At 31.6% G+C, this 14,011-nt stretch overlaps 1 protein-coding gene across 3 annotated transcripts in view; it reads left to right on the forward strand.

Moving 5' to 3' along the window:
- Positions 1-13,662, forward strand: part of LOC143079811 (putative phospholipid-transporting ATPase IIB) — a 33,117-nt gene extending 19,455 nt beyond the window's left edge. For all 3 annotated transcript variants that reach the window (XM_076255420.1, XM_076255421.1, XM_076255418.1), the window contains exons 14-26: positions 1,453-1,614; positions 1,918-2,010; positions 2,686-2,769; positions 3,101-3,271; positions 4,048-4,236; positions 4,626-4,770; positions 5,495-5,559; positions 6,548-6,636; positions 7,974-8,105; positions 9,065-9,173; positions 10,878-10,935; positions 12,062-12,262; positions 12,907-13,662. In XM_076255420.1, coding sequence (XP_076111535.1) covers positions 1,453-1,614; positions 1,918-2,010; positions 2,686-2,769; positions 3,101-3,271; positions 4,048-4,236; positions 4,626-4,770; positions 5,495-5,559; positions 6,548-6,636; positions 7,974-8,105; positions 9,065-9,173; positions 10,878-10,935; positions 12,062-12,262; positions 12,907-13,040 — 1,632 coding nt within the window. In that variant the 3' untranslated portion in view covers positions 13,041-13,662. The remainder of the gene's footprint in view (positions 1-1,452; positions 1,615-1,917; positions 2,011-2,685; positions 2,770-3,100; positions 3,272-4,047; positions 4,237-4,625; positions 4,771-5,494; positions 5,560-6,547; positions 6,637-7,973; positions 8,106-9,064; positions 9,174-10,877; positions 10,936-12,061; positions 12,263-12,906) is intronic.
- The last annotated feature ends 349 nt before the right edge of the window (positions 13,663-14,011 follow it).

Consider the following 14,011-nt stretch of genomic DNA (forward strand, 5'->3'; position numbering starts at 1 on the left):
TACTGCAGCTGTGCTATTTTCCCCGGTCATTTGTGATGAACAGCCACTGACCAAAAAGAGCCCTGTTTATGACATTGACAATGCGTTTCCATAGGGTTTTATTTATGACGTACAGGTATACAGAATTTTTAGCTCACCTGGCCCAAAGGGCCAAGTGAGCTTTTCTCATCACTTGGCGTCCGTCGTCTGTCGTCCGTAGTCGTCGTCGTCATCCGTCGTCGTTAACTTTTACAAAAATCTTCTCCTCTGAAACTACTGGGCCAAATTAAACTAAACTTGGCCACAATCATCATTGGGGTATCTTGTTTAAAAAATGTGTGGCGTGACCCGGCCAACCAACCAAGATGGCCGCCATGGCTAAAAATAGAACATAGGGGTAAAATGCAGTTTTTGGCTTATAGCTCAAAAACCAAAGCATTTAGAGCAAATCTGACATTGGTAAAATTGTTTATCAGGTCAAAATCTATCTGCCCTGAAATTTTCAGATGAATCGGACAACCTGTTGTTGGGTTGCTGCCCCTAAATTGGTAATTTTAAGGAAATTTTACTGTTTTTGGTTATTATCTTGAATATAATTATAGATAGAGAGCAATAATGTACAGCAAAGTAAGATTTACAAATAAGTCAACATGACTGAAATGGTCAATTGACCCCCTAAGGAGTTATTGTCCTTTATAGTCAATTTTTAACAATTTTTTTAAAATTTGTAAATTTTTACTAACATTTTCCACTGAAACTACTGGGCAAAGTTCATTATAGATAGAGATAACTGTAAGCAGCAAGAATGTTCAGTAAAGTAAGACGTACAAACACATCACCATCACCAAAACACAATTTTGTCATGAATCCATCTGCTTCCTTTGTTTAATATTCACATAGACCAAGGTGAGCGACACCGGCTCTTTAGAGCCTCTAGTTACGTTATACGCTAAAAATTAGAAAATGATGGTTTTTGCCTGAAATGTTTCATTTGGAACAGTCGTAGTAGGAGTTTATATATATATAGAATAACCATACATTGTCTCAAAATATAAATTTTATTTGTACTTTATTTCTACCTGTTTTGAAGACTTGTACAAACAAAATTTATATTTTGAGACAAAGTATGGATATTCTATATAACCCATTCTGTGTCTACCAATTCTTATTTAAATTTGATTGTCAGCATCTTTAAATAGTTTTATTGTATTTGAATCAGTTTTGTTCTGCCTGTGTTCAATGATTCAAAAGATAGTGTTGGGTTTAACAGTTTTAGCAATATGAATAACAAAAGATGTTGGGAACAGATAACACAGGGATGTAAGGTCATTTTTGGGGAGACATGTTTCAGTAGTATACTACCTCTATCAACTTCAAATTCTTACAAGGAAAAGAGCATGTCATGTTTCCTTTAGTTCTGCAAAGAATTGTCCATTCTATACATTTTATTAACTTTTCAAACATAATTTTAAGGTTGCTTTGGTGAAATGGACAGAGAGTGTTGACCTGACGCTGGTAAAAAGAGACTTAAACAGCATGCAGCTGCGGACTCCATCAGGCAGTATTGTCAAATTCCAGATTTTACAGGTGTTTCCTTTTACATCTGAAACCAAAAGGATGGGAATTATTGTCAAGGTAAATAGTTTTGTTAAATTAAAAATTTTCAAGGTTGTCAAGCTGAATATGTAAACATTATATGATCATGGTATTTTAATTTTTCTGTACCAAATGCGCAATCAACAAAAAATATATTTTTAGTGATGCTCTTAACCATAATTTTTTGACAACTTTTCAAGGTATGGTAAGTGTGAACTCAAGTAACTGAAAAATACAACAACTTTAAATTCAGTTATAATTTCCTGTTATCACAGTTATTTGGTAAAATTCAGTTTTAAAAAGTTAAACATTCAAATGAAATCAAATAATTTTATAAAACAGGAAGAAGATACAGGGGAAATAACTTTCCTGATGAAAGGAGCAGATGTCGTCATGACAACCATAGTGCAGTATAATGATTGGTTAGAGGAAGAGGTAGGTTACAAAGGAGATTATTTTGATGACAAAACTAGACAGCAACATGTTTTATTACAGGAACTGCTATAACTTACAGAATAAATAATGTTTAGAGAAGAGGTTATTAACTGGTTGCTTCTGTATTGGATTTGGTATAAACATGTGTTTAGATGTTTCAGATTAACACAGATGACCAAGAATCAAAATGGCCAGTTCATTACACTTCTGTTTATTGGTTCTCAGTCTTTAGATAAACAGAAGTTTATATTTATGCAAATACAAGGAAATCAAATATTAACTTATCATTTCAATAAAGCACATTTTTGTGTCATTCTATAAAGTGGGAAATTTTATTAGGGTAAAATACAATTAAATATAATATAATGAAATATATAAGATCTAATTTAGTTGTTTATTTTAAGTCCCTTTTAATCAAGATCTTTTATAAGGAAGTCATATAACGGGGTAAACAAATTTGTACATCAAACCTCACAGATTAGTTTGGTCCTAAAATGTTTAAACTCCACAATAAAACCAAGTCAATTTAAAATTGTTAAGTGAAATTGAAAATTAAAAAAAGGAACAGAAATTCATTTTTAAGGTTATCTGCATTTATCACAATATTTACTGCAGTCTTTCTCTTGAAAACTCATATATTCTTGATTCATGTACTTTTTATACTTTTTTTTATAGTGTGGAAATCTTGCTAGAGAAGGACTGAGAACATTAGTAGTTGCCAAAAAAGTTTTAACGGAAGAACAGTATCAGGAGTTTGAGGTAATTGGTAAACACTAATTTTAAATTTATTATTGGTTTCCCTCTTCCAACCTTTAATAGCATATGATGGTTATACTGTGATAAGGTTAAAAGTAAAGCATTGAGTGTGAAAATCAGAAAAAAAGGACAAAGCTAAAACTTACCAAAACGTGTGGGATTTAATGAGACATGTAACAGATTAAAAAAATATGAATTGTACATGATTTCATAAGTTCTTGTTTAAATTGTCCGTCACTTCTAACTAACACCTGACTTGAAGTCCTGCTTACTAGCTAAATAGTTACATTGAATTTTATCAGAAATACATTAAAAATCTTGTGTCTATTTTCAGATTCGATATCATCAAGCTAAGATGAGTACACAGGACAGGAATGCAAAAGTCCAGGCTGTTATTGAGAGTCTTGAACGTGACATGGAGCTTCTATGTCTAACAGGTGTAGAAGACAAGTTACAGGAAGGTGTTAGACCTACATTAGAGTTATTGAGGAATGCAGGCATAAAGGTTAGGCATTTAAAATTGAGAATGGAAATGGGGAATGTGTCAAAGAGACAACCCAACAAAACAGCTGTAAACAGATATAGAAGGCATCACTATAAGTGGAAATGAAAAAAAAACAGCTATAAAGAGCACTATTCCTTTGTTGTTTATTACATCAAGTGCATGTTGGGATTTTGACAAATTGTGTTATGAATTTATAATACACTGTGTTTCTAAGCTATAATACACTGTGTTTCTAAGCATGGTTTGTCTTACTAGACTTACATGCAAAGTAAAAAATGCAGACTCCCATATTATAGTGTAAATGTTTTTCTGAAACGATTTTTTAATTTTTTTTTAATACATATTCTTCTTTCTTGTCTTTATTTAAAATATAAAAAATATTAAGATGCGATTTGATTGCCAATGATACAAATATACACCAAATACCAAAACGACATAGAAGTTAACAACTGTAGGTCACTATACAGCTTTCAGCAATATGCAAAACCCATACCAATACAAGTTATTTAATTTTTGAGTTTCTGGATTGCTGTCTCATTGGCCTATACACTCAAATTTTTATATCAAACAGTGCAGTAGGCTCATTAAGAATATAATTAAAAAGTAAAATCACAAAAATACTGAACTCAGAGGAAAATCAATTACTTTATTTTCACTTATTTAATACTTTTTTCTAAATACTGGCACCAATGGAAAAAAAAAATTACATAAACTTTCTGTGAAGTAATAATTCCAAATTTTCATTTAATATTTTTCTATTTTGTTTTGTATATCAGGTCTGGATGTTGACTGGTGATAAGTTAGAAACAGCCATCTGTATTGCTAAAAGTTCTAAACTGGTGTCTAGATTACAAGACATTCATACATTTGGTACTGTTATTGGCAGAACTGATGCTCATTTAGAACTTAATGCTTTGAGACGTAAACAAGATGCAGCTCTAGTCATTACAGGCAACTCACTTCAGGTTAGTGACGGGAGTTATAGGTAGACTGTTTGGTTTTCCTTGGTTCTATTGATCACCTTTCCTTCCATCAGTTGCGGGAGTGAATTTTTTTTACTGTCTCCAGTTTCACTTTTTTCAGGGGAGGAGATAAATCTATTTTTAACAAACTTAATAGGAACCCATGAATTTACTAACATTTGAACTGCTAATTTTTAAGAAACCACTTTAATTGGGATACATGGAAAAAGAGCTTTAACAACATTCAATATACAAATGTTTACACAATGGCTTTTATTGGTGTTGCTACCTCAATATATTCATACCACTCAACCTTATGTCATAACATTTTTTATAGGTTTTCCAATCATTTATGAACTTTGGTAATAAAATATGACCTAATATATTTCCAGGTTTGCTTGAAGTATTATGAACATGAGTTTGTGGAGTTAGCCTGTCAATGTCCCAGTGTTGTTGTATGTAGATGTTCTCCAACACAAAAAGCTGATATAGTCAAATTATTACGAAATCATACAGGGAAAAGGACTTGTGCAATAGGTGAGAATTAAATGAGGATGTGTTTTTAAGCCCCCACAGCGGCGCAAGGGACATTAAGTGTTACCCTTGTTCGTCTGTATGTTCCAAAAATTAGTTTCTGTTCACTTGCTTTAGTTTTTGCCTCAACCAAATGTATTGAATCTTGCACACAATTCTTATTATATACCATAAACACAGATCAAGTTCAAATTTTGGTGGTGTCACTTTTACTGTTCTTGAGTTATGCTTGTGGATAAGGTTTTATGCAAATTGGGGCATCTTCTGTGTCCCTTTCACACTTCTCCATTTATTTCTCATAACATACTGTGGATACATTATTATTTTTGGATACTGATTGTCAATTTAAGTGAAACACAAATTTATATGTTTAACAAACAAAGCACAAATGTTACCAGAAATTGCAAAAATATTTGCCTACTTAGCAAACTGCTGTCTTCATTAGTATGACTAATTGTTTTACACGAGTATAGATATCCATTGAAAATTATAGCAATTCAACAGTTTTACATGAATAGGAAGTAACATATGCCATTATATCAAAGTATTAGCAGTGATCAAAATAGTATCATAATAGAAAACAATCACTTCAGAAACCAGAAAACACTTGACTTGTCAAATCAGTGCAATATGTCAGATTGTATTTTATTAATGTGGCAAAGGGAATGACATGTCAATCAATACTTACCTGAGTTAAGTGTAACATGTCCCCTTATATTTTAATTAGGTGACGGAGGAAATGATGTTAGTATGATCCAAGCAGCTAATGCTGGTATTGGTATTGTCGGAAAGGTTAGTCATACATACATGTATATACAGTGTATAGTACAAAACTTCTAAGGCATATATTTATAGATAATATGAAATGCATGTACCAGTGTTTTCAATTATGCATTTAAGCAGGATGTGCTGACCACCTTCTTGTCAAAGCCGACCACCTTTCCATTTTAGGAGGTGGTCATCTTTTTTTTCAAATTCTGGGTTTTTCAATGAATTTTCATTGTTTATGAAGATGCTAGCCAATAACAACAATCTTGTGTAAGATTTCAAAAATAATACCAATAATGCATTTGATTCTGAAACCAATTTTTTCCCCGTTTCTTTTTCATCTGAGTTAAAGATAGATGAGGGAGGGTAGGAGGGGTCCTGATCCCGAAATCCCGGGCTTAAAAACACGAAATCCCGAGGTCACCAAATTCGAAAAAAAGAATTCCAGGATCCCGAAAGGGTCAATCCGGAAATCCTGAGCTTAAAAACACCCGATCCCGGAGTCCTGATAAAGGTCCTATCCCCCCTCATAGATCCTGAGGCTGGATAGACATTGACTTGATTTATAACATATATTTTCCCAAAAAAAAGTATTGTTGATTTATTTTAAAAACTATTAACAAAATAAGATTCCAACTCTCTCATGCAAATTTGGTCATAGATGTTTAGGTGCTTTTTGGTCATATTGCTCTGAAAGTATTTACCCATCTCAGCTCTAAATTTGGGGTCTTAAGCATTCCTGACAAAGACTAATGCAAAAAAGTGCTTTGAGTATGAGCATCTTAGTCCTAGCATGAGAAATGAATAAATTGATTTTTACACAGTCACATTTTTTGAATCAACACCACAAAAATAAAAACATGATTGATGATTTATAGATATTATTACTGTAAGTCGAAAATGGTAAAATAACAATAATAAATGCATGCAATAATTTCTGAATTAATAGTAATAGAATGAAATATGAATTAAGAAAAATTAAATGATAATTGATATCTTTTATATTTTTCAGGAAGGTAAACAAGCCTCCTTGGCAGCTGATTTTTCTATTACCCAGTTTAGTTATATTGGTAGATTGTTATTGGTTCATGGTAGAAATAGGTAGGTATCTTTACGACAATTTCAACTGAAAGAAAGTTAGCTAGCTAACAGAAAAGGATAAAAAAAAAATGAAAACAATCTTGTTATAAATTTAATACATCCGATGTGCATTTCTGGATTTACCTTCATCAAGAACGCTCAAAACTGAAATTTTGAAAACCAAGGATGGATAAAATCTTTTAAACAGGTGAAAATAAAAACAAAATCCTTCTTAGGCCATCAAGAATATAAGAAATGATAGATTTTGCATTTTTAAGGTCATCAATATGATGAGAGCCGTGGTGTAGTGGTTAGTGCATCGGACTACTAACACAAAGGTTCCTGGTTCGATTCCCGTCTGGGATGAAAATTTCAGGGACTTAATTTTCGGCTCTCCCTTGACACCATTTGCGAGTATGGTCTTGAGGAAACGATGATAGTCCTTCCGAAGGGGACGATAAATGGTTGACCCATGTTCAGAGAGAGCCATATCTCTTGCACGTTAAAGACACCCTTGTAGATTTCGAAAAAGAGCAGGCTAATGCCGCTACAAGGCAGCACTCGCATCCGCAAAGTGGAAAGGGATTAATATAAGTTGCAAAACTTGTTTTCCAATCCACTATAAATAAATATGCTTAAACTAATCAATATGATGAATATATGTGGGCTCCAATTAGTTAAGGTGGTACCCAACACTTTCACTAAAATTAATTTGGCTCGTTTAATTTTCATAAAATTTTGACAAAGTATTTACTTTGACCCTTTAACAAGTATATAAAAATTTCAAAAATTTTGAACCAACCGTTTTGTCAGAAAAATTACACTGGTTATATAGCAGTTTGACAAACAACAATTTTGATCATTGAGAAGCTTAATATTCCCTTTACAACACAACGTAATTAAAACGTTTAGCTGATTTTACAGAGTTATCTCCCTGTAGTGTTAGGTACCACCTTAAGCATTATAGGCACTATAAATGTCAATGAAACAAACTTAAAAAAAATCAAAAATACTGTGATTATCTTGTCAGTAAAATACAGTTTTGGCAGGAATTGAAGGTTGAATTCTTTTATTAATGCATTGAGCTCTTCTGAGCAATATAGATCACACAAATATGATTAATATGTTTCTCGCACTGCATTATTACACTAACTAACTTATATGAAGGAGTTGCAGGCCAGAACTTACAACAAGCTACATACCAGTAATAAAGTTGATAGTGGCTTTTGTCTCGTCTACTAATTCCTTAAGTGTATTTAGGTTTTGTTATCTTTTTTGTACCTCAACTTTATAATCTCCATTTTGACCATTTCTCTTTTATCTGTGTGTATCTCAAATTTATGATCTATATTTTTCAGTTACAAAAGATCTGCAGCACTAAGTCAGTTTGTGATACATAGAGGACTGATTATATCTACCATGCAGGCTGTGTTTTGTGCTGTATTTTATTTTGCATCTGTAGCCCTGTTTCCTGGTTTCCTAATGGTTGGGTGAGTATATATTAAAGAGCATATCTACTTCCAGTTTTCAATGAAAATATTTATGGATTTAAAAATTTCTTTAAATGATATTTAGCACTTTTAATTTTGGCACAAGTTACTAACAATTTGAAACTAAGCACATAGAAGATATTTGAATATGATACATATATATTCCATCTGATCAGAGAAATAATGCAATATCTGATATCAACATAATTAGCTGACATATTGATATTGTTGTTGTTTTAACATGTATTTTACAGCATGAATGACTGTTTTACTTTGTGCTGGGACCAATATCATGTATTTCTCCAAGAATTATTAAAGGTCTAGACATAAAAGACCTCAATTTATTTAAGCTATGTAACGCAACATTTTCCCTAGGTTTAATGTTTTGAAATCATTTCAAGTAATATAGATATGCCTTTAACTCATGTATTCATATGGAACGGGACCCAATTATTTGCCCCATTGGAACGCATTGAAAATCATAGTAAAAACATAGGGTCTTATTCAATAAATAATTTTGATAGCCACCTTTGGACTTCTGGTTCATGTTAGGCATTCATTTTGAAGTGTCTAAGTACAATCTCAGTGCCTCATGACCGGCATTCCGTTGCAAAATTTTGTTTTTATTGACAACAGTCTGTCTACTTCCGGGGAAGAATAAAGGCTAGAATTTAGGCAATTTACTCTATGTACCGACGCCAGATTACATTTAAATCAATCAAAATTTTTACAGAAATTCAAAGTAGAAAGCCTACCCTTTCAAATAAATCTACATTCAGTTACAGAACTAGTGAAATAATAATACTACACAATTTATAACAAAAGTTATATATTTTTTTTAAGAACTACATTCGTGGGTACCGGACTGGTTGCCCTAACTGGGATCCTATTCCATATGTTTTTATATTATGAAATACATATAATATACAATATATCCTCAATTTTCATTGGTTCTTTAGATTTTCTACTGTCTTTACCATGTTTCCTGTATTTTCATTGGTGCTTGATAAAGATGTAAAAGCAGAAATTGCTATGACTTATCCAGAATTGTATAAAGAATTGACAAAGGTAATTGGATGATATTTGTAGTTGAGGGGAAATCACAATTAATTTTTCTGTAATAATGTATAGTTTTGTAGCATATGTTTACTTTTTAATAAACATTTAAGATTAAAGATAATACTTTGAAATAAAAGTTGTTTCTATTTCATTTTTTTAATATTTGTAAATGCCCAAAAATCTGTGATGGTTTTGAAAGAGAAAAACTTTAGACCCCAAAAAATGTGAAAGACAATACCAACTAGTTGAGAAGAAAAAAATCTAATAGAGAATAGTTCTATGCATGGCACTGCATTTTTGCAATCTTTGATGTGTAGTCTTTCACAAAGAATACATTTTGATATGAATCCCAACTTTACCAATATTATTATTTAGATTCATTACTGTTGTGCCAAAGCTATTTAACTTAATTTACTTTCGTGACAGAAGTTATTACGTTGTTTAACGCAAATAGTTTGTGCAGTTCATTTTTTTATTTCATAATTCCCGCAATATTTTTGTAATGATTTTACCGGGAGTTTGTAGCACATTTTATGTTGTCATTCGCGACTCAGATGTTATGCGAAGTTATTTTTATAGGAACCGCATAACAAATCATTTATATATGTTAAAATTGTATGGAATTACCTTTTACACATTCATTTATAACGATAATCTTTCATAATTGAAACCGTTTAACAGAAGTAGGGAATATCTATCTTTGTGTATTCACTTTGTAAACTAGGTCGACTAGAGCAGTTTCAAATTTGGATTGTCAACGATCAGCTGCTTTTAGAAACGAACTTCAAAATATATATTACTTCACAGATTAGGTATTTAATAGGTAATTGAACACATAGAGAGTATTTAACTACTATTTTATTAACCGGATTTTTGTGACAAAAATGTCGGTTATTGATTTGGGGATGTACGGCGGGCGGGCGGGGGGGCGGGCGGGAGTCAATCAAATGTTGTCTGTGCATTAACTCATGAACCGTTCAACCAAAGCTTTTAAAATTTTAATATGTTGTTACTGACAACTAAATGAAGGTCAAGTTCAATAATGGCGATTTTGACTTTTACCGTTCAGGAGTTATGGTTCTTCAAAGATTGAAAAAAAATGGTGTTTCCAGTCGTGTCCGTGCATTTACGCATGAACTGTTCTACCTAAGCTTCCCAAATTTTAATATGTTGTTACTGATGACAAAATGGAGGTCAAGTTCAATAATGACGATTTTGAATTTTACCGTTCAGGAGTTATGGTTCTTGAAAGATTGAAAAATGGTGTTTCCAGTCGTGTCCTAGCATTTACGCATGAACTGTTTTACCAAGGCTTCCCAAATTTTAAGATGTTGATACTGATGACAAAATGGAGGTCAAATTTGATATTGACGATTTTCACTTTCACCATTCATCAGTAATGGTTCTTGTGATATTGCCAGGACACAAATAAATATTAATAAATCCGGTTTGATGTCGTTGTGACAGCCTCTTGTTTTTAATTGCAATACATCTCACATTTATTTCTGTTATGATAAACGGAATATATTTTACACCAGTTTTCATTCATTGCTTTGAACTTGGTAAACTTAATAAACAGTCCGCGCTACAATTACTATGGAACAAATGTGCTTTTTTTTTAGACATTTATAGTGTCAACGGATGCTGACTTATTGACATATATCTAACGTCTCTTTTAATATTTCTATTAAAATAGTTCTTTTTCTATTGTAGGGAAGATCCCTGTCGTTCAAAACATTTTTCATGTGGGTGCTAATTAGTGTCTATCAAGGTAAGTAGATACAGTTGGAAATCCCTTGTTTTTATATATAAAAAAACACCAAGAGGATGGTAATTCAGTGTTTTGAAACCTAATGCTTTCGGGGTAATATTGGATTAATAACACCATTATACACAATTGAAATTCAAGCTTTTTTTATGCCCCGTTTATGGGCATTATGTTTTCTGGTCAGTGCGTCATCTGTTCTTTCGTTCGTCCAACCGTTTGTCTGTCCCGGTTTAGGTTAATTGTTTTGGTCGAGGTAGTTTTTGATGAAGTTGAAATCCAATCAACTTGAAACTTAGAACACATGTTCCCGATGGTATGATCTTTCTAATTTTAATTCCAAATTAGAGATTTTCCCCCATTTTCATGGTCCACTGAACATAGAAAATGATAGTGCGGATGGTCCATCCGTGTACTATGGACACATTCTTATTTTATCTAATCTGACATGGTACTACCAGAGAAAATGTTAAGTAGGACAGAAAATAGCATCAAATATACAAGGAGACAAATACAATAATTTTCACAGAAAAATAGACAATCTAGCACACACTTTTAAAAAAATTGTCTATTTTCTTAGGAAAACAATAGGTGTCACAATTTCTTTCTGCAAGTTTGGAGGTCTTTTGACTTTTAAAACAAAGAAAAAAGCTCATCAAAAATACCAGGTTTATAATTGTGTACATCAGAAACTCAATTTGTCTACAAAAGACTCATTAGTGATGCTCATATCAAAAAAGTTAATAGGCCAAGTACAGAACGAAGTTGAGGAACATGAGGACCAAAATTTACTGTAGACAGAATGATATGGAATTCTTGGAAAATTGAGAAAAGGATAAATCTCCTTGAACAGTTTGTAATCTAATAATTTTACAAATCAGAGATGGCTCAAGTTTGATGCATGAAATAGGTATTTTATTATTGAGACAGACATGCATGCATGCTTTGAAATAAACACATGTTGAGTGATACATGCATGTGTGTGATTGATCGAAAATATTGTAAAAATTGTATTATGCTAATAAAACTATTTGTTCGTTCCTCATATAGTTGCAAAAATTTACCTTTTAATGATATTCTTTTTATCCAAAATAAAGAATATTATACATAATTGAAAATTATTTCATTGAAGGTGGAATTATTATTTATGGAGCATTGTGGTTGTTTGAAGACGATTTTGTCCATGTTGTGTCCATAACATTTACCTCCCTTATTTTGACGGAGTTGTTAATGGTCAGTCTGACGATACGAACTTGGCACTATCTGATGTTACTGGCAGAAATATTTAGTTTATGTATATATATAGCATCACTGGCAGTGCTTACATACTTTGGTAAGTTTATTTTTTTGTAAACAATGTTAGTCTATTGTTATCAGTGGCCGATTCAATGTTTTGGGTTGGGAAGTTGCACACTCCCACTTCTGAATGTAAAATATGCATTTTTACCATTAAATCATCTAAGATGGATTATACACATTTGCCATAAATATGTAAAGGTTATTTACAAATGTATATAGTTTGACTGTTCTAGAAATGTCCAAAAGAAACAATTTTAGAATTTCACTTATATGATCATACTACAATAAACTATTTGACACAAATCCATCAACTGATAAAGTTTAGATTTCGTAGTTCATTCTCTTGTTCTTTCCTATGTTCAAATAGAACATCCACAATAAATTCTGGTAGTTACAGAAGCTTTTTTTTACAAAATAGCCAAAATAACCAAAAGACACCCTAAAGAAGGCTTAATAAAGTCTAGTGTGAAACTGTATAAAACAAGGTTGAAGATTGATTACAATAAACTCTATGCTAATGATTTGTTTATTTTTATCAACATTGTTTTACTTGTTTATAAAAAATATAATTTACTTGTTTTTACTATGAAAAGTAACAAACCAACCCTTAGGCATACTGCAGGTTCTGAGAGTTTCAGATTAGTGGTCATGTTATAAATTATCATATTTCTTTTCCAGATTCACATTTCTTGAAGTCATGGGATTTCATATGGAAAGTGCTAGTGATTACGAGTGTTAGCTGTATTCCATTGTACATTCTTAAATTTATTAGAAAGAAATTCTCACCTCCAGTGTATGCTAAACTGACGTAGAACACATTTATACCATATTTTATATTTATTTTCACAATATTTTTTTCTTCATTTTAACACTGACTGAGAATACAAAAATATTTATTCACTCAGAAGAGAAATCCAAACTGAAATTCAGCAGGACGCTGTTTCAAATATTTTTGTTGTTTTTATTTAACTTTTTTTAATCAACCAGAGTGAAATATAATAATATTTACTCATATGTTTATCAATGAAGAAGATTTGGTGTATAATTCAATTTGGCAGCAATTAAATGACAAAAATGCCAAAAAGACAAATGTTTTGTTGTTTTCAAAGGCTAGCTTGTACAACTCTTTACTTGAATTAATGGTATGAAAAATCTACATTCAGTAGTGTGATTTTTTTGCACTTTTGCTAGAAGGACTATTTTTATTAGATTGAAATATTAATCATTCCTTATTTGACCATTAAACTTTTTTTATTTTAGTTTCACTGATGAGTCTTTTATAGGCAAAATTAAGAGCCTAATATCTTTGATGAAGATTTTTTTGCATTGTAACTTATTTTGGATGACTAACTCTTAAACTCCTGCCAAAATGGCATAATATGTGTATAGAATCATTATTTATTTATGTTAAATTGATTAAACAATACACATGTATTTAGTTTTAGACATTATTTATTTGGTATTGGCAACTATATAACGTACTAGATTTAAATTTGAAAACACATATAATATTTATCGCACAGCTAGTCAAGACTATAAGACTATCAAAAGTTTGTATGCAATACTTCCAGTAGACGGTGCAAGCATTAAGTTCTTATTATGTGAAAATTTTTGCATGCAATAAGAAGAATTTATATTTTTGAAAATTGCACCTTATAATATGCAATATAATAGTCCTCTACAATATTCTTGTTAACATATCCTTAGGATCATTGTAACAAAACCAAAAGTTAGCCAGCAATATTCTATGAATTTGCACTACTGCAATACAAAGGTTTTGCCA

The sequence above is a fragment of the Mytilus galloprovincialis genome, chromosome 6, assembly GCF_965363235.1.
Source record: "Mytilus galloprovincialis chromosome 6, xbMytGall1.hap1.1, whole genome shotgun sequence".
Taxonomy (NCBI): domain Eukaryota; kingdom Metazoa; phylum Mollusca; class Bivalvia; order Mytilida; family Mytilidae; genus Mytilus; species Mytilus galloprovincialis.